The sequence below is a fragment of the Adiantum capillus-veneris genome, chromosome 30 (genome assembly GCF_014529385.1).
Source record: "Adiantum capillus-veneris isolate H3 chromosome 30, ASM1452938v2, whole genome shotgun sequence".
Classification (NCBI taxonomy): Eukaryota; Viridiplantae; Streptophyta; class Polypodiopsida; order Polypodiales; family Pteridaceae; genus Adiantum; species Adiantum capillus-veneris.
Genome location: NC_140960.1, coordinates 114,041,648 through 114,063,345, shown reverse-complemented (window position 1 = coordinate 114,063,345; position 21,698 = coordinate 114,041,648). Strand labels below are relative to the sequence as shown.

At 41.4% G+C, this 21,698-nt stretch overlaps 2 protein-coding genes across 2 annotated transcripts; both read right to left on the bottom strand.

Annotated features, from left to right (window-relative positions):
* Positions 1 to 277: 277 nt before the first annotated feature.
* On the bottom strand, positions 278 to 1,165 carry LOC147418632 (tubulin beta-2 chain-like). The gene is made up of 2 exons (XM_086507170.1): positions 1,004 to 1,165; positions 278 to 541 (listed from the first exon to the last, which is right to left on the bottom strand). The coding sequence occupies exons 1-2, from the start codon at positions 1,163 to 1,165 to the stop codon at positions 278 to 280; spliced, it is 426 nt and encodes a 141-aa protein (XP_086363296.1).
* An 18,982-nt stretch (positions 1,166 to 20,147) lies between these two features.
* On the bottom strand, positions 20,148 to 21,035 carry LOC147418631 (tubulin beta-2 chain-like). Its single transcript, XM_086507149.1, has 2 exons — positions 20,874 to 21,035; positions 20,148 to 20,411 (listed from the first exon to the last, which is right to left on the bottom strand). The coding sequence occupies exons 1-2, from the start codon at positions 21,033 to 21,035 to the stop codon at positions 20,148 to 20,150; spliced, it is 426 nt and encodes a 141-aa protein (XP_086363275.1).
* Between the last annotated feature and the right edge of the window lie 663 nt (positions 21,036 to 21,698).

Genomic DNA, 21,698 nt, shown 5'->3' with positions numbered 1-21,698 from the left:
TGAGTCACGACTAAAGTGAACTAAGAACTCACCCTGCGTCTAGAAATTGCTTTGCTTGCAAGGTGCTGGCCTCCCATCGTGAGCGTCCCATTGTTTTCAAACAAGACGATTGCTAGCTACATTGTCAAATATAAGCAAAACTGACAACAAAATCATTATACTAGACATAAATGGAACTGTAACATCGGAGAAATGGCAAAGAAGGCATGAAAAAACAACATTTCATAGAATAAAATAGAATAAAGAACGATAGAATGAGATCTTAAAGGCACTCACCTTAAAGGCAGTCACAATTTTTAGCCTCTTTGCAGACAACGTCAAGCACAGAATCAATGAGCTCCGCGCCTTCGATGTAGTGACCCTTGGCCCAGTTGTTGCCAGCTCCGGACTGACCAAAGACGAAGTTATCAAGGCGGAAGATCTGCCCATAGGGGCCCGTTCGAACACTGTCCATAGTACCTGGCTCCAGATCCATGGGCACGGCACGAGGCACATAGCGTCCGCAGCTTGCCTCGTTGTAGTACACATTCACTCTCTCCAGCTACACGTCAGCGTCGCCGTTGTATGACCCCGTGGATCAATGCCGTGCTCTATGCATACCACCTCCCAAAACTTGGCATCAATTTGGCTGCCTTTTGCACCTTTTTGTGGATTCACAACTTCTGTGAGGAGGAGGTATCCACCTCATAAACTCAGTCCAAGGAATCAGCCAACTGAAGTCGCTCGATTGCAATCATCCCAAATTGTAGAGTGGCTCTTAGCCCCACCGCCTTGTTGGTTGATATATGAATATCGTTCATCTGTTGCCCGCTGCTCGGTGTCTGGTAATTCCATCTTAGCCAGCACTGGCTAATGAGTAGGAACATGTGCATAATTCCTTGCCAAGCAAAGCAACTTGAATGAAATGCGAGCTAGTGCTCACTGAAGCCCACCCTCTTGCAATGTGGTGTGTGTATCACATTCGCCATCTCTTCCTTCCATGCCTTCTTGAGAGCCACCGCACCTGGTTTGCAGAAACCACCAAAAACTCTGCCACCCTTTCATTGCATCGCCCTGTCGTAGTGATCTGGTCTCTACTACCTTGGTTATTCTCATGCACACTCATGTTGCGCTCCCACTCGGTGGACAGCCCGCTTTGTCGAGGGGGAGCCCATCGGCCATCCATAGACTGCCCCAACATGTTTTTCCACTGATGCCAACATATCTCATCACACGTCTTAGTTGTTCATTGCCCCCCCCCAGCTCAGCCCGATATACCATGACTTGTACATCCGCGACCATTTGATCCTGTTCCTGGCTACTTGGTATGATATCGAGTACACTTTACCCACCTCGCATCCTCTTGTAATCCGCCTCGTCGAGGGGGAATCCAATGGCTATCTATGGTCTACATTCAAACCAGCCCCTACTGATCCATCTCTTCCTTCACAATTGCTACCTCAGTGGCCCACTTATCTTGCATCATAGCCTAGAGCATACACAGCTATGGTGCCGGCTCATAAGCTACTAGAGAACGAGCATCCTACATTTTACAGCTAGAGTGTTAAGAATGCAGACATGGGGCTTAGACTTATGTAAGCTTTACAAAACTATCTTGGGCAAGTTGATATTCAGAGGACTCCATGATACCCACACCTGGAAAAATTTGTCTTGACAATGCATTTCATGTTAACTAATGCGACTATGTAGTAGAGGATAGCAAGGGCAATAATGCAAGTGAGAAACCTCCATTTTTGGACTAACTCTAGTGATTATTGGAGCTGAGCATTGGCTGCTGCTGCACTGCCGACCAGCACCCCCTCTTTCACACACTCCGACACCCCCAAAATCATCTTCAAAAGTGCAAGGAATCATCAACATATTTATAATTCTTTACCAGTTCACATGGAGTGACATAATACAAACTCGTATCTTATGCAGGTGAGATGTGCATTACTACTTCTTGCAGATCATGAATTTTGGCTTCTAGTAAGCATATCTTAATTCTCCGAGCCAGAACTTTTGCTTCTTTACCCTGACAAGGCAACAGCTAGAACAATCATTATGTAAATAGAATCAAGACAAACATGGTGAAAAGACTTAGCTGCAGTCTAAAAGCTCCGTCAACTAGCCATTACCTTTCTTGCTACTGCCATGCCAACATGCTCCTGATCAGTTTTTGAATGTACGCTCTGTTTAAAATGTTGCTTGAGCTCATGGATAGCAGCCAAAGCCTGGTTAACTCATCCAGCCTTTAAAACACACACACAATGCTCATACAAGTTTCTAGTAGAAAGTTCTGTTAGAAAGGAGGTCAAATGCTTGTTACCTTCCGTGCAAATGTGGCAAAATCCAAAAGTGATGTGGATGGTATCAAGCAATGTGTTAGGTGCCAGAAGAGCGCTCTCCAATTTCTCGAGGGAAAATTCAACCTTAATGTTCAGCACTGATCGCAAGACCTGCAGTATCAGTACTAAGTCAAAGTATGTTTTCATTTTACCATGTAACAGTGTTCCAGTCTCTGGGACTTAGCTTCAAGACTCCCTTGCAAACACAGGGCAAGAGAGCACAAAAAGTGTGTGTGTGGGTGCGCCTGAAGTGAGTGTGTGTGTGTGCCTGAAGTGATAGAGAGAGAGAGAGAGAGAGAGAGAGAGAGAGAGAGAGAGAGAGAGATACTTACATAGACACACATACACACACACACACACACACACAAACATACTCTCTCTCCCTCCCTCTCTCTCTCTCTCTCTCTCTCTCTCTCTCTCTCTCTCTCAAAAAAAAAAAAAAAAAACGCAGCCGTTTTTTGACCTAGTAGACAGCAGTCCACTCTTTTGATCATAACTTCTTCATCCGAACTCCGATTTGGGTGATCTATAGTCTCAATCGAAGAGCACGAAGTCCTCTACGCATTGATGTAAAGACAAAAATTTTCAGAGTTATGGAAGGCATTTCAGTAGCAGCATTTCCGAAGTGAACAGGTTCAACAAAATTGATTCTCATCTCCTATTTTACATACAATGTCTTCCGGCACTCGCAAGGGTTCTTCTTCTTCAACAAGGTCCACAACCATTGTGGAAAATGATCCAAAATCTCCTAAGTGTGGAGATAGCAACACAACCACCCAACCAACGACATCAGAAGCCATGATCATGGCGTACTTGGTATCATTGCAAGAGACCGTAAACAAACGAGGCGAAGACTTACGAGCACTTGCAATGAGGAATGGCACACTAAGGGTACTTGTGGTTGAGAATGAGAATCTCAAGAGGACACTTGAGATGCAAACAACACGTTTGATGCAACTTGAAGAGGAAGTCAAGGAATGTAAACACTCTCTTGTGGACTTGAATGCTTTGAAGGAGCGGATGAGCAAAGTAGAGCATGACCATGTATTGAAAGAGGAGAAATTTGACACTATGAGCCGGGATGTATGTGACATGAAAAATGTATGCACAAACAAGTCTTGGGCTGATGTATGTGGTAGCAATGTGGTTTCTAATTCCTCACTCATGCAAGCTATGGTTCAAACAAAGAATGTTGAGAATGTGGATGTTGAGGAGTTGAAGGAACGGGAGCGACGTTCCAAGAACATTGTTATTCGTAGAATTCCCGAAGAGAAGTTAGAGACACCTCCTTCTCTTGCCATTGTTATTGAAGATTTCTTCAAAACCCACTTTGGCATGTCCGATATGCAGCTCCCACCCTATGCAGCTTGGCGTCCACTATGCAGCTCCCACCCTCAAAGTTACACATGTCTCCCTTTGCTTCGTTGATCCTCACGGTCGCGTCTCCATGTGCTCAAGAGTCTGCCACGACTGACCAGCTGCTCTGCAGAGCTAGCCCAGCGGAGGCCGGAGGGGACCTTGTGCTAAGGCTATCTCTCTCTCTTTTTGCATGCACTATCCACTAATCACCTAGGCTACAGGAAACACAACCGGATCAAACTATTTGAGGTATCTGACCAGATCAAGTTGTTTCCGACACGTGGTCGAAAGAGGGACTGGAATTTGTCCCCACCTTCGGGCTCTGTTTCTCGCTCTTCCTCCTCCTCCTCCTCCTCCTCTCTCTCTCTCTCTCTCTCTCTCTCTCTCTCTCACTCTATAGCTCACTGTCTTGCTCTCCCTCTTCCTCTCTCTTTCTCTGTCTCTCTCTACATGCAGCTTGTCTGGTGCACTTTCTATCTGCAACTCTCTCTCTCTCTCTCTCTCTCTCTCTCTCTCTCTCTCTCTCAGTGCAGCCGTTTTTTGACCTAGTAGACAGCAGTCCTCTCTTTTGATCATAACTTCTTCATCCGAACTCCGATTTGGGTGATCTATAGCCTCAATCGAAGAGCACGAAGTCCTCTACGCATTGATGTAAAGACAGAAATTTTCAGAGTTATGGAAGGCATTTCTGTAGCAGTATTTCCGAAGTGAACAGGTTCAACAAAATTGATTCTCATCTCCTATTTTACATACAATGTCTTCCGGCACTCGCAAGGGTTCTTCTTCTTCAACAAGGTCCACAACCATTGTGGAAAATGATCCAAAATCTCCTAAGTGTGGAGATAGCAACACAACCACCCAACCAACGACATCGGAAACCATGATCATGGCGTACTTGGTATCATTGCAAGAGACCGTAAACAAACTAGGCGAAGACTTACGAGCACTTGCAATGGAGAATGGCACACTAAGGGTACTTGTGGTTGAGAATGAGAATCTCAAGAGGAAACTTGAGATGCAAACAACACGTTTGATGCAACTTGAAGAGGAAGTCAAGGAATGTAAACGCTCTCTTGTGGACTTGAATGCTTTGAAGGAGCGGATGAGCAAAGTAGAGCATGACCATGTATTGAAAGAGGAGAAATTTGACACTATGAGCCGGGATGTATGCGACATGAAAAATGTATGCACAAACAAGTCTTGGGCTGATGTATGTGGTAGCAATGTGGTTTCTAATTCCTCACTCATGCAAGCTATGGTTCAAACAAAGAATGTTGAGAATGTAGATGTGGAGGAGTTGAAGGAACGGGAGTGACGTTCCAAGAACATTCTTATTCGTGGAATTTCCGAAGAGAAGTTAGAGACAGCTCCTTCTCTTGCCATTGTTATTGAAGATTTCTTCAAAACCCACTTTGGCATGTCCGGAGTTATGGTCTATGGAGCACATAGAGTGGGGAAGCAAGGAGCTCCTCACTCGGGAGAACGGCCAATTGTATGCACCATGCCGGATGAGACCAAGCGAAAGATTATCCTTGATAATAGTTGGATCTATTTGAGGAATACAAAATGTTTTGTATGTGAAGATCGCACTATTAAGCAACAAAATATGCGTCGCAAGGCATATGAGGAAAAGAATAATAAAAACAAGGAAATCTCTCATGAAGAAAATGTGCCCAAGGAGGAGGCAAGTCTCTCAAGCAAATAGGGATGCGTGACCTATGAGACCGAGTTACAATTGAAAATATGCTTTTGGAATTGTAATGGATACCCATGGAATGCGGGGGTTGGCATTGATGAACTAACAAGCAAAGCCGATGTTGTACTTCTTGTTGAAACTTGGGAGCATGATACACAAAGGATTAACGGCTTGGAGGATTACAATGTACATTCATTGATGTGGTCAAAGAATCTCAAGCAACGAAGAGGACAAGGAGGGTTAGCATGTATGGTTAAGAAAGGATTGGAAGATTTTGTATCAATTGTGAAAGATGACAAGTACAAACGTTATGTATGGCTGAAAATTATGACACCAAAAAGAGCACCCATTTTTGTAGCCGGTTGCTACATTCCTCATCATGATTCTCCCTTTTATGCTTGCATGGATAGAGATCAACCATTTTCTGATTTGGAAGAGGACATTGCTTATTTCAAAGGTGAAGGTGATGTTATTGTATTTGGGGATATGAATGCTCGCACAAAAACATTGCAACATGATACTCAACAATTTGATATGCCATACATTTCAAGGGAGTTGGAGGAAGTTCACTTGTATGATCGTACTTCAATGGATGAGAAAGAGCCGGATCACTATGGAAAGTTACTTTTACACATGTGTAATAGCACGGGTATGCTCATTGCCAATGGTGTATCTTTGTGGAGTGGAACCAATGGATTTACATGTAGGAGACATAATGGGGATAGTGTGATTGACTATATGCTACTCTCTGAAGCCATCATGTATCGTATAAAGAGTTTTATGTTTGGTCAATGGACCCCGGAATCCGACCATCGCACCTTATGTATTGACCTTTCATATGGAGAAGCAACTAAGCATGATAATCTCAGCCAAAGGAAAGAGAAGTTATCACTATGTATGGATTTCAAACGGGCACCAATGTACATTGAAATGGTTGAGCAAAAATTATGGATGACAAAGCTTCAATGTGATGCACCATTGGAAACTAAATGGGAAGCTTTCAAGAAAGCTATTTGTTCTTGTGCGGAAGAATGCTTTGCCATAAAGCATCTCCATGGTATCAACAAAGATAGATCACACAAAAGGTGGTTTGATAAAGAATGTCAAGATGCTCGAAAGTCCTTGATAAAGCTTGATGCAACTATGGACAAAGACAACTATCAAAGTCATTTGCATACATACAAGGCATTGATTCAAAAGAAGAGAAGAAGATGGGAAGTAAAGCAACAAGAATTTCAAGTCCAAGAAAAGGCACATGCATGTGGAAGATTTTGGAGAAACTTGAGAGGCAAGCGGGTTGAGAATTTTGGTAACTTGAGTCTAGTGGATATGTACACACATTGTAGGCAATTATATGAGCAAGAAAATACTGAAAAAATGCCATTTTATGGTTCACTCCCATGTATGCCGTCTTTTTTTACTATTGAGGATGTATGCGGTGGGCTTGAAAAGTTGGCCACTCGCAAAGCGGGAGATCTTCAAGGTATCAAGCCGGAGATGATCAAATGGACGGGAGATTTTACCCATGAGTGGATGTGTGATATGTTCAACCTTGCACTTCAACATGGTATGCCTTATGATTGGAGTACTAATTGGGTTAAGCCTTTGCATAAAGGAGGGGACGTAAAGAATGTAAGCAACTACCGGACTATAATGATTGGGTCTCTTATGGCAAAGTTATTTGGGTGCATAATGGAGATGAAATTGAGTGATTGGGCTGAAGAGAATGACAAGCGTGCAAAGGGACAAGCGGGTTTTCGTCGACGCCATAGCACCATTGATCATCTTGTCACTCTTCGTGTTCTCATGGAGGAAAGTCGGTTGAAAGGCAAACGATTGTATTGTTGTTTTGTGGACTTTAAGAAAGCCTTTGATATGATTCCACGTAACAATTTGTGGAGAAGGATGGAAGAACTCCAAGTGCCAAGTGAGTTTATGCTTGCGGTTTCTCGAATCTATGAGAAGGTGATTTGTCAATTGCGCATGGGAAGAGAAATTTCAGAAATTTTTGTAAGCACTATTGGGGTTAAACAAGGTTGTCCATTGTCACCAACTCTCTTTGGTCTATGCATCGATCAATTGGAACAAATGGTACTTGACTTTATGCAAGAAGAAGGCATTGAAGAGGTCAGTATTTGCAATGCGGTAATCATGCTTTTGTTGTATGCGGATGATGTAGTGCTTCTAGCACACACTTTAGAAGATGCACAAAAGCTTATGGTTGTCCTTGAGAACTTTTGCTTGCATAGTGGGCTGATTGTAAATGAATCCAAAACAAAGGTTATGCTTGTGAAAACCAACCATAAGGAGAAGCCATGCATTGTGTACAACAACGAGACACTTGAAGTTGTTGAGAGCTTTAAGTACCTTGGCCTTGAGGTTCCATCCAATCACTAGTGGCATGAATGTGCTATGCGTCGTTTGGAAGCGGGAAAGAGAGCATATTATGCATTTGAGAACATGTGTAATGCGGGAAACATCAAGTGTTGGGTTCTCAAGAAGTATCTTTTTGATGCATTGGTGACACCGGTTCTTCTTTATGGAGTTGAAGTGTGGGGTGGGAGCATCTCAAAGTCTACTTGGAAAGAGTTTGAGAATGTCCAAAAGCGTTTTCTTACAAACTTTCTCCAAGTTAAGACACAAACACCATATATGCTCCTACTTCTTGAGTCAGGATCTCTTCCAATTGAGGTTATGGGCATGGAAAGGGTTGTGGAGTACATGATAAAGATGCGTCAAAACCCCTCACATCGACTTCCTACAATTGCATGGGAAGCAAGCAAAAAAGTTCAAAAGACGCATAAAAGCAAGATCTTGAGCACGGGATGGATGCAAGACATAAAGAAGTGGTTTGGGAGATGGGATGCATTACACTTGCTACATGATGCTTCAATTGACTCTCAAGTGAATGAAGCTTTTCTACAATGCCAATGTATTACGGCTTGGGAGAAATCCGGTGGGTCACGCTTCATACATTACACCACCTATATTACCCCCAACTACAAAACCATGTTCTTCGCTGAGAGAGGAAACCGTACTCACACTTACATGCTTGAGCCTATTCCCTTGTCCGCGAGATGCACTATCGCAGCAATTCGGCTTAGCTCCCATTTCCTTCGATGCGAGATAGGGCGTTGGGGCAATGGAGAAGAGTCAAATCGATTGTGCACATTATGCTCACTGCAAGTTCGAGAGTCTGAGTACCACACACTACTAGAGTGCTCAGCTTTTGATCACATCCGAACTTGCTTCTCTCACATTTTCAGCCATAACTTAGACCTACACACTTTCCTCTCCTAGCCAAAGTGTGGGCTCTCCATTGCGACTCTCATCACTACAATTTTGGAGCATCGAGAGTCACTCATCAGCCGTACACATACTACATCACATGTAACTTTGGTCCCATAGGTCATATTTGACCTCCGAGGACGATAATAAAATCTATCTATCTATCTATCTCTCTCTCTCTCTCTCTCTCTCTCACCCGATCACGTCAATCAACTTCTAAAATCTGAGTCGTTTTCAATTTCAAAAATGCCGGTTGAGGGCAAGGGAAAAAGGAGAACGCCACCCCAAAAAAGAGAAAAATAGTGTGAAACCCTAAAAAATAAACCCATTTTTTTTAAATTTCCCCTTGGCAAATTCAAGGAAAGAAATCCAAAGAACAAAAGTCACCAAAGCGCACCCCAAGGAAAACAACATAGTCAGTACAACAAAGCTATCAAGCCGATTTGGGCCAGGAAGGATCAAATGGCCAAGGAGAAGCAACCAAAAATTGCAGATAACTCTCCAATGACATTTCATACAAACCAAAAGCCAAAACCAAACTCTTGCCAAAAACAAATATGGGTACCAAAGAAGCTACTTCGAGCTCAAAGCCAGCATAAAAGATTATGGATTCGAAAGCAACAACCTAAAGACAAACAAACAACGGCAAGTTCCAGTTGACTAATACCCAAAGTTTAGGTTTGGAAACGTAAGCAAAGAACAATCACAGATACAAAAACAATGAGCAACCTGGCTTCACAAACTCTCTTGACCATCAAAGAAGGAGCAAGAATACCGGAGGGCTTATTGTTTAGACGACTTCACCATGTGGATACTTCCATACAAAGCTTCAACATCGACTGCCAATAAGCATTAGGCTTATACCTACCTCTTACACCGCATTAATTTTTCCATGCATTATTTGAGTATGCGTATAGGGCCACATCACATGGCCAACACTAGCAATTTTTTTTAAAGTCCCATACGTAGCACATGCCCGAGGGTGCAACATTGTCGTCCAGGACGACTTCGACTAGGAAGGGGGGAGGAGCCGACACGCAGCAAGTGAAAAAAGGGCACTACTTTCCTTGATTTTACAGGTTTTTGCATTTGATTGCGAGTATTTTGGTAAATCCAATTAGATATGCCCTTAAATATTGTGTAATAACAAATGACAGAGGACAAACACAAAGATGAGCCTCTAGGTGGATGTATATATATAAAAAGCGTAATTTTCATGCAGAAAAAGTGAGAAAATAGAGCAATCCGGACAAAAATACTATGGATAGATGTATATAGTGGTTTGTTATGCTATTATCTAATTATCTTGATTTTCTGATAATTTTCAAATCAAGTTAGATATTTTCCTTTATTTTTGATTATTTATTCAGCAAAAAACAAAGAAAAATAAAAAAAGCAGTTGAAATAAAGACATGGAGACAAAAGAAAAATATAAGAGTGATCAATAAGTGATTGACAGCTTATGGTGAAGACGGGGTGCAAATATGTGAAAAGTTGCGAAACCCAAATTGGTCGATTTTTTGTCTAAATGACAAATTTTCCGAAAACAGAGCAACCGGAATCCAAATGAAAATTTTTTCGAGCCTAAAGTACATTTCACAACAAGATAGGAGCACATGTCAAATTTAGTAGAACGTGGTCTAGGAAACCCCGATATAAGTTTCTTTGGGCCCACTTAATAGCTCATTTTCACTATTCACAAGTGAGAGAGAGCTTGAGAGACCTAGAGCGATTGGATCTTCTATGACCCCGTACAACGCACATGACACACCGATTGGCACCATATATGAGAGGTAGACTCATTACCATGAGCTTTTCTTGTTCTACACTCCCTTAGTGAAAAATTGCAAAAAACGGTAATGTGGCTTCGTGGGGAAGAAACTGAAAAGGGCCCGTAACACATCAACCACCCAAATGGTTGCTACAAGACTTGATGGGGGCTTAACCGTAACCTAAAAGAACACCTCTATGACCTCCAATGCGGGTTTAGGTCAAACGGAAAAACCCTAACCTCTTCGGGCACTACAGAGAGTGCTCGGGAAAGAATCGTCGAAACGACGCGAAGCTTCATGAGAAGGTACGTCTCTAGCATGTCTATAAGCCAAGTGAGCCTCCCCCCGGATGGATCATCAAAAAGTGGGCCAAAACATTGGGTAAGGCTTTGGGACCACAAAGCGTCAGTTGGGCCTCATGGTCGAGCTAGGTCTCCGTTTGCCACCAAACTTCACAAGCGTCATCGACATATCATCAATAACCAATATGTAAGGTCAAACGTCAATAAAAATTATCGCCGTTAGTCTCCTTAGCAAAAGACGCTATTTGAGCGACAAATCGCCAAAAAGGGCATCGGTGAGTTCAAATGATTCATCATGGCGACAAGAGGGTGCCTAGCAGCATCCACATGCGGGGGAATTCAAGATCAAGAAGAATCTTTGCGGAAATACGACCACAATGAAGAAATCTCTTTCGGAGACTGAAATGCCAAGTAGGGAGTTTCAAACTGAACAACTGACTTTTTAAAGTGAAAGTCAGCTAGCAGGGCTGAGGGCACAATCACAAAACACCTCAAGGCACCAAAACCAGTTTTTATCGTTGAAGACATCATACGCATTTGATGTCTCACAGACAGATTTGGGACAAGCAACACTCACATGATTTCACCAAACCATTCTGCATACCCTCCATATGGAGCACATAAGATTTCATCAGATTTGGAGCCAATAAGGGTACCCAAAACCAAAAATGCAAAGTCTTAGCCTAATTTCTTTTTTTGGCTTTAAACCTATCAAAATGGCTCCAAATCATGTGAAAATTTTATACACACCATAAACATAGCCTAAATATCACATGCCTATGCTCAAAAATGCAATTTTCAAAATTAGACATTATACGCGTTGTCGTGCCATGGCACGTGCATAATGTGAAAATAAGAATATCTACCTCACTCTTACTGTTTATGATGTGTGGGACTAAATGCTACAATGTACATAGTGTGATATATGTAAAAATAGATGCCACGGTTGCAATCGTGTACATACCTTGTCGGGAGGACGAGGCCATAGACGTGGCACTATGGCATTCTTTTCCACATAAATGTATGCCTATTTTGCTTCAGAAATGTACAAATGTCAAGTGTATCAAAGTGGCATGCTCGTTTTGCTTAGAATGTTTAATGCGGGCAATCTCGACCAAAAATAGCATGTTCCGTGCGCGGACGTAAAAGACGTGTCCAAAGTGATTACCAAGTGGAAAAATGAGGTTCAAGATGAAATCCCAATTGGATTTTTTCACAAATTTAGGGATTTTTCCTAGCTTGTTTGGGCTTTTTACGGACAAAAAGGGGTATTTTTGGGCCAAAAATGGCCTTAAAATGATCAAACTAGCCTAAGAATAGCTCAAAATGCCACATCAATGATGGTTCCATCTCTGCCTAAGAAGTTGTGTGGAAAATTTTAGAGCCAAGAATGAGCTCATTTGAGCACATGAGCAAGGAGATACAGCCATTCCTTTACAAGAAGCTAGTGCAGTCTCGTGCTGCTTCCACTACATGGTTGAGACTGTGAGGCCTCCAATTAGGGTTTCCCCTCCTCAAATAACTAGTTGGGCTTGTCCAATGAAGTAGTGAAGCCCAAGAAATGGTAATGACAAAGTATCAAAGCGTAAATTTAGGGTTTTTAATAGGTCGAATGAGCACTGCATATGTGCAATTGGGAGCGAAACTACACCTAATCTTCACACACATAAGAATTTTAAGTTTATCTTGGTTCATTTTCAAAGTGGAGCTTTCATGGCTAGAGTTTTGTTCTTTTTTAGTGTGTTTTTGGCTTCAAAACATCTACGCCTTGCTTGAATTTGCTACGAATCCTCACAATCAGAGGCCCCAGGGGATTCACTATTAGTAATGGGGAGATGTCACTTGCATGCATCAAAATTAGAGAAACCCCCCTATGTACGGTATCTTACTTGCTAACCTACCTCCTACATACGGGCAAGATACAGACGTTCTTGCAATGAGCCATCCCCCTCATACGGATTTCGTACGGAATGTAATGACCCAATATTTTATGTATTCTAGTAACATAACCATTTTAGAAGCACATACTTTTGCAAAAATATATGTTGAACTGCAAATGAACAGAAGTGTACATTGTAGTGTGTTTTCATTTTCAATAGATGTTAAGAGAACAAACCATGAAAAGAAACAAATATAATGAATACTAAATTAAAATAAACCAATCGTTTCAATGTAATTTGTCAAAAACAAATAGCATTTGCTTTGTAAATTGATACAAATCTCAATCTCAAAACATATGATACTAGCCACCTACTTAGTAGGCTTCCCACATGGATTTAAGGCACACATATAAAATGGATTGTTCTCTAAATAACAAATAATGCATACTCTTAAACAACCATGAAAAACTTCACTCATCAAATCAAAACACATTACAAAACAACCCATTAAAAGATTAATCTTTTTGAATAAAAACAATTATATGTGGTATGAATGCATGTCTATGCTTAAGCAAAATGCAACTTTAAAAAAAGCACCATCTGTATTTAATTTTGAATTTGTATATAAAATATAAATCTTAAAAATTCCGCCAGAGTCTCCTTCGTACGGAGACCTCTTTCTAAAAGAAAATTAGTATACCCTTTTCTTGGGCTCCCACATGGGATTTTCATCAGATAATTTCTTTTCCAAAAAAATTGTCCACCTCATCTTGGGATCCCACTTGGGATTTAAGGATTATCTTACACGTTAAAATCAAACACATTTTCAATAGAGTCAAAGTAATCTAACTTCAAAGTGGTGGTATGACACATAGACCCAAGGTATGCTAGACGTGTCTTGGCAAGAAACTATAGCTCAAAATAACACACCCGTGTTGGAGCTATATATGGCTCACTCTACTCAACTTGGTCTCACCTATATATTTGTATCTTGTCCTCAATATGAATCAGTCTTTGGGAGCGTATATGGTGTGTCTCTTGTCTCGTCTCTCTCTCTTTCTCTCTACATCTCAACATGTTATCAGAGCAGTAACGATCACGCGTCGATTCAATTCACACTGACAAAACAGTATGTGTATGCGATTTGCATGTAAGATTCAAAAATTGCTACAAATTTTATTTTTGAGCATTGATTCTTGTTAACTGTGGTTGTTTTGTGTTCAGAAGAATATGATTAGTGTTTTGTGTGGCGTTTATTGCTAATCAATCTAATTGTTGATTACGTTTTCTTGTTGATGACACCCTGAACTTCATCTCAATTTTTCTTGCTGTTCTGCTCAAAATTTGGAGAAACAGAAAAAGCGCAATGGAGCATAGCACAATGGCACTTTTCATCCAAAACTTATTCATCTCCTCGAGCTCTTCGATTTGAGTTCTAGGTTTGTGTCAATCGGAGTTCTCAGCAGAAAGTTATGCTGTTTTTACTGCAATTGAGCTTGACGCAGCTTTCTTTGTCCTACTTCTTCGTGAAGCGTCTGCGATCGTTTTTCTTATTTTGGCATTAAATTTTTCCAGAAGATTTAGCTTTTTGCTATTCGTATTGTGGCGGTCAATCTTGCGTCTCACGCCACTCTATTTTGAGGACTCTTTTATTATTAACGTCTCCTTTACCCTGCCCTTTTTGGGTGACGTCTCTCACATCTTTGGAAGTTCCTTGAGCATCCTTCTTACGTTTATTGTTGACAGAACACAGTCCTCATATCTCTCTCATTCTCAATTGCGGCCTTCACCATATATGGTGTGCAAATTCTGCGATCTTATCTTATACGTCTTCTCGCAACAAGATATGGCTATGAATATTCTCGTCAACGGCTTTCCTTCTGGTCAGCGTTCTGTTCCTCCTTTCCAAGGTCAAGGTTTTCCAGGCTGGAAAGCAAAGATGTTGTTAATTCTTGAAGGCGATGAACTCTCCGATGCTGTTCTTGGAAATCGTGTTTGTCCGTCTCAGCCTGTTGATACGGATAATGATAACGTGGTTATCACTGAAGGACCTATATTTGAAGATTGAAATGTTGCCTATACGGATTAGCAACGACGTGATAAAGCAGCTCGTCGGTATATTCTTTCTGCTCTTACTGATTCCCTTTTGCTTGATATGTATGAACTGCCTACTTCCCACGACGTATGGAAGTACCTTATTGCAAACTTTCAGAAGAAATCTGTCACAGAAATACTTTATTTGAGAGGGTTGCTTAACAAGTTACAATATGAAGTTGGTACTGCCATGACGGGACATATTGAATCTTTCAAATCTATTATTAATCAGCTTGCTGCTGCCGGTGATCCTGCTCCACAAAAGCAACTGGTTACACTTCTCCTTGATACGGTGAAGGACTCTTCTTATGATAACATTGTTACTATTCTCTCTAATAAAGATGGTCTTGATTTCGACCAAGCATGCATGTCTTTAATTGAATACTCTCAATGTCAAGAACGTCGTAATGCTGGTCATGATACAGCTATGATTTCACAAGAGGAGACTGAGTCACAACAGATGGAATGGGCTTTTTATGCTCGAAGGCGTCCATTTCAACGAGGAAACCGCAGAGGTGGCCGTTGCGGTAATATTTTCTCTCGTCTCAAATTTCCTAATAAGCAATGTTCTTACTGCAACAGAAATGGCCATACTGAAGATGATTGTTGGGCACGTCAATATGATGAAGAACACAATATTACCACAAAACAACCATGTTTATCTAGAGACTCTTCTTCTTCTTCTTGTGAATATTGTGGACGATCTGATCATCCCACTCATATGTGCTATAAGCGTCGATTCGACACAGATCGAAATAGAGCATATGCTACTGAACATCGAAACAACATTGTACCAGAAACAAGCTGCGTCCTATGTTCAGTTGCTCCAGACAGAATACTTCATGTATGATATGGATCACTTTTTATTGTCGATTCTGTTGGTACAGGAAATATGCCATATCAGTCTAAGTGGCTCCATAACTATCATCCACTGCCAGTTCAACGTGTTGTTTATCTTGCTGATGATACTACTTGTCAAGTAAAGGGTATTGGAGACTTATATCTTGGTACCTTATCTTCTTCCACTCGAATTTTGCGAGGAGTATTACATGTACCAGATCTTCAACGTAATCTTCTTTCAGTTGCTAGACTTGTTGATCTTGGTCTGTTTGTTGGATTTGATCATACCAAATACCGAATTGAGAAATATGGACAGACTATAGCCACTGATCCTCGAAATGGTAATTTGTTTGAACTCTCTCTCAACGATGTTGTAGCAAATGTTGTCACTGCTCCAGGTGATCATGATTGCAAAGTATGGCATCACCGTTTTGTTCATGCTGATTTCTCAAAACTCTTTAATATTCAACGTCGTGATCTTGTTCATGGCATGGATCTTAAAGCCCATCCCCATATGCGAATTTGTGAATTTTGTGCTCTTGGGAAACACAATTGCAAACCCTTTTCTCCTTCAAATACAACTCATTCTCATGACATATTGGATCTTGTTCATACTGATATATGTGGACCTGTACCTTCTTCGAGATCACAATATCGCTACTTCATTACTTTCATTGATGATTTCTCAAGGTATACGACTGTATTTCTACTTAGACAAAAATCTGAAGACTTATCTGTTTTCAAACAATTCCACAAGGCTGCGAAACTTCAAACTGGTCGTCGCCTTAAGAAGCTTCGTAGTGACAATGGAGGCGAATATGTTTCTCGAGAGTTTGTGAGTTACTGTGCTGACAGTGGAATTCATCATGAACACACTATTCCATATTCGCTTCAACAGAACGGTGTTGCTGAACGAAAGAATCGCACTATTCTCAATGCTGTAAGATGTATGTTGATTCATTATGGCTTATCTCGTGTTTTTTTGGGCTGAAGCTACTTTGACAACAGTATTTATTCAGAATCATCTTCCTACTACTGCACCCTCTGGTAAGATACCCATCACAGCATGGACAGGTGACATTCCTTCTATATCTCATTTTTGAACCTTTGGATGTATTGCTTATATTCATGTTCCCAAAGAAACACGAACAAAGCTTGATGCTCCTGGTCTTAAAGTTAATTTTATTGGATATTCTGACACTTCCAAAGGCTACAAATTCTATGACCCTTCCTCCAAGAAAGTAATTGTGAATCGTGATGCTACTTTTAACGAACAGCTTATGGGAGGCTCATGGTCCATGGATGATTCTGATGATACTAAATCATTGTTTCAGGCTTTTCCATTTCTTTCAGAAGATGAAACTCTTCCTATAGAGCAACTTTCCTCTTCACAACCATCCATTCCGAATGTTGCCAATGATGATATTGATATTTTTGTTGATCTGCCTATTGATTTTGAACATGGCTCATGTCATGTTTATGATGACGATATTGCTGATAATGCTTTTTCTACTTCTGAAGATCCCATTACTTATGATGAAGCTATCTCTTCACCACAAAAGGATCAATGGCAAGAGGCTATGGAAGCAGAGTACGATTCTCTTATCTCTAAAGGTACATGGATACTAACTGAATTACCTCCTGGTCGTACAACTATGAAATGTAAGTGGGTGTATAAGACAAAAGTAAAAGCAGATGGATATTTTGACAAGTTCAAGGCGCGTTTAGTTGCAAAAGGTTACTCCCAAATAGCTGGTGTTGATTATCAAGAAACTTTTTCACCAGTTGTTCGCATTACAAGTGTTCGAGTTTTATTGGCATTTGCTGTTCAATTTGATTTAGAAGCTCATCAAATGGATGTGCGAACTACTTTTCTTAATGGTGACTTGGAAGAGGAAATTTATATGGAACAACCAGAAGGGTTTGTTATTCCAGGTAAAGAAGACCTTGTTTCTCAACTCCATAAGGCACTATATGGTCTCAAACAAGCTTCGCGAGCCTGGTATACAAAATTTGATCTTTTTCTCACCTCTAAAGGATTCATCTCTTGCTCGTCAGACCCCAACTTATACATAAAACTCCAAGGTAGCAGTTTTGTGATTCTTGCTCTTTATGTGGATGATACCATCCTTGTTTCCAATGATTTGAGATTTCTTCAGCAAGTGAAAAAGTTATTGTCTTCTGCATTTGATATGGTGGATCTTGGAGAGATTCACTCGTGTCTTGGCATTCAAATCCAACGGAACCGTACAAAAGGTATTTTATTCCTTCAACAGTCAAAGTTTATTGCAGATACTATTCAAAAATTTGGTATGGAATCTGCACATTCAGCCAACACACCTTGTCTTACGAGCTCTACGAAGAACACTTCTGACAATGGCGGTCAACTTGTCGGCATGAACACTCGTCCTGATATTCTGTTTGCTGCTAATTATCTTGGACAACATCTTGCATGTCCTTCTCTTAAGCATTGGTCTGCTGCAAAGAGTGTGTTGAAATACTTGAAAGGCACTACAGATTTTGGTTTAGTCTATCAACGACAACTCACATCGGATTCTATGCAATCTCTTTCTCTTTTGGGTTACACAGATGCAGACTGGGCAAGCTCACATTTATCTATGCGATCTACTAGTGGAAATTGCTTCTCTATAAATGGTTGTCTTGTTTCTTGGACCAGCAAGAAACAACGTTGTGTTGCAGTTTCTACGACTGAGTCAGAATATGTTGCGGCATCACTTGCAGCTCGTGAGTTGATTTGGCTTCGACAAATGCTGGTTGATATTGGTCACTCTCCTCTTTCTAGCACACCCTTGCGGTGTGACAACCAAAGTGCTATTAGTCTTGCAAAAGACTATGTTCAACATAATAAGTCAAAGCACATTGTTGTCCATTATCATTATGTCAGGTATGAAGTACGCAAAGGAACCATTATGGTTGAACACTGTCCAAGTGACCAGATGATTGCAGACATTTTGACCAAAGGCCTCAATGAGTCACGTTTCATCCTCTTGCGCTCGGAGCTTGGAGTTGCTTCGACCTCACTCTTTCTAGATTAGCTTCTTTGCTATTGTAATAGCTTTGTACATATGACATTGTAATCTTTTAGGTACCATGCACTATGCACACTCCACATTTGCACATTGTGATCTCTAAGTCACTTGAATATTTGTACATAGATGCACAATTCACTTTCACATCATCATCGCTGGTTCATATTTTCACATTGTATAGGGGCTTGGGTTTTTCCCTTGAACTCCCCAAGGGTTTTTTTCATCCAAAGCTAGAGACCTTTGTTTGAGTGGGGGTGTTGGAGCTATATATGGCTCACTCTACTCAACTTGGTCTCACCTATATATTTGTATCTTGTCCTCAATATGAATCAGTCTTTGGGAGCGTATATGGTGTGTCTCTTGTCTTGTCTCTCTCTCTTTCTCTCTACATCTCAACAACCTGGTCAAGCCATATGAACATGTGGGAAATTGAGACTAGAGAATTTGTAATTACGTGTAAAAGAAACTAACGATCTAACTCTTTTTATCGTAAAAAGAGGCACAACTACACATTTGGTAAGAATGGATAGCTCAAGAGACCCGGTAAAGCCATATGGATAGCTAGAAGAACTAAAGGCAAAAATAGATATCTCAAGATGGCACACTCAGTCAAGCCATATGACTATGTGACAAATTGAGACTATATTTGTAATTATATACAAAACAAAGACATTGTGTATGTGTGACACATAGACCAAAGGTATGCTAGACGTGTCTATATTTGTAATTATATACAAAGTAAAAACATTGTGTATGTGTGACACATAGACCCAAGGTATGTTAGACGTGTCTTGGCAAGAAACTATAGCTCAAAGATAACACACCCGGTCAAGCCATATGACTATGTGGGAAATTGAGACTATAGAATTTGTAACTACATGTAAAAGAAACTAACGATCTTAAAATCTTTAATGCACATTCTTTATTGAGTTAATACAACACTACCACCCAAATTGTGAGTATCACTAACTTGAAAAATCTAAGCTAGATTTTGAGCTTGCCTTGAAAAAAATTGACAAAATGTGACAAGATTTAGTGTAGCTGCCGATAGATGCTTTAAACTATGATCTAAAAGCCGATTTAGTGCATCAGACAGGCAACGAGAGGCTCAGGGAGTCAACAGTGTTGGCAGATGCAGTGGAAGAAGTTGGGGCTCGGATGCGAGCTCCAGCAAGTCGGGACGTCAGGACTAAGTGTCACTGATCAGTAGGTCACGACTCGGATGCCATAGCTAAAACCTAAGGGCATTGAGCAGGCGAAAATGAGTCACGACTAAAGTGAACTAAGAACTCACCCTGCGTCTAGAAATTGCTTTGCTTGCAAGGTGCTGGCCTCCCATCGTGAGCGTCCCATTGTTTTCAAACAAGACGATTGCTAGCTACATTGTCAAATATAAGCAAAACTGACAACAAAATCATTATACTAGACATAAATGGAACTGTAACATCGGAGAAATGGCAAAGAAGGCATGAAAAAACAACATTTCATAGAATAAAATAGAATAAAGAACGATAGAATGAGATCTTAAAGGCACTCACCTTAAAGGCAGTCACAATTTTTAGCCTCTTTGCAGACAACGTCAAGCACAGAATCAATGAGCTCCGCGCCTTCGATGTAGTGACCCTTGGCCCAGTTGTTGCCAGCTCCGGACTGACCAAAGACGAAGTTATCAAGGCGGAAGATCTGCCCATAGGGGCCCGTTCGAACACTGTCCATAGTACCTGGCTCCAGATCCATGGGCACGGCACGAGGCACATAGCGTCCGCAGCTTGCCTCGTTGTAGTACACATTCACTCTCTCCAGCTACACGTCAGCGTCGCCGTTGTATGACCCCGTGGATCAATGCCGTGCTCTATGCATACCACCTCCCAAAACTTGGCATCAATTTGGCTGCCTTTTGCACCTTTTTGTGGATTCACAACTTCTGTGAGGAGGAGGTATCCACCTCATAAACTCAGTCCAAGGAATCAGCCAACTGAAGTCGCTCGATTGCAATCATCCCAAATTGTAGAGTGGCTCTTAGCCCCACCGCCTTGTTGGTTGATATATGAATATCGTTCATCTGTTGCCCGCTGCTCGGTGTCTGGTAATTCCATCTTAGCCAGCACTGGCTAATGAGTAGGAACATGTGCATAATTCCTTGCCAAGCAAAGCAACTTGAATGAAATGCGAGCTAGTGCTCACTGAAGCCCACCCTCTTGCAATGTGGTGTGTGTATCACATTCGCCATCTCTTCCTTCCATGCCTTCTTGAGAGCCACCGCACCTGGTTTGCAGAAACCACCAAAAACTCTGCCACCCTTTCATTGCATCGCCCTGTCGTAGTGATCTGGTCTCTACTACCTTGGTTATTCTCATGCACACTCATGTTGCGCTCCCACTCGGTGGACAGCCCGCTTTGTCGAGGGGGAGCCCATCGGCCATCCATAGACTGCCCCAACATGTTTTTCCACTGATGCCAACATATCTCATCACACGTCTTAGTTGTTCATTGCCCCCCCAGCTCAGCCCGATATACCATGACTTGTACATCCGCGACCATTTGATCCTGTTCCTGGCTACTTGGTATGATATCGAGTACACTTTACCCACCTCGCATCCTCTTGTAATCCGCCTCGTCGAGGGGGAATCCAATGGCTATCTATGGCCTACATTCAAACCAGCCCCTACTGATCCATCTCTTCCTTCACAATTGCTACCTCAGTGGCCCACTTATCTTGCATCATAGCCTAGAGCATACACAGCTATGGTGCCGGCTCATAAGCTACTAGAGAACGAGCATCCTACATTTTACAGCTAGAGTGTTAAGAATGCAGACATGGGGCTTAGACTTATGTAAGCTTTACAAAACTATCTTGGGCAAGTTGATATTCAGAGGACTCCATAATACCCACACCTGGAAAAATTTGTCTTGACAATGCATTTCATGTTAACTAATGCGACTATGTAGTAGAGGATAGCAAGGGCAATAATGCAAGTGAGAAACCTCCATTTTTGGACTAACTCTAGTGATTATTGGAGCTGAGCATTGGCTGCTGCTGCACTGCCGACCAGCACCCCCTCTTTCACACACTCCGACACCCCCAAAATC

Bases quoted from the DNA above. Each gene is read 5' to 3' on its own strand.
- LOC147418631 (XM_086507149.1), bottom strand. From the start codon at position 21,035: ATGGATGGCCGATGGGCTCCCCCTCGACAAAGCGGGCTGTCCACCGAG. The intron at 20,412-20,873 runs GTGCGGTGGCTC...GCTGACGTGTAG, and splicing joins TGGTGGTTTCTGCAAACCAG to CTGGAGAGAGTGAATGTGTA.
- LOC147418632 (XM_086507170.1), bottom strand. From the start codon at position 1,165: ATGGATGGCCGATGGGCTCCCCCTCGACAAAGCGGGCTGTCCACCGAG. The intron at 542-1,003 runs GTGCGGTGGCTC...GCTGACGTGTAG, and splicing joins TGGTGGTTTCTGCAAACCAG to CTGGAGAGAGTGAATGTGTA.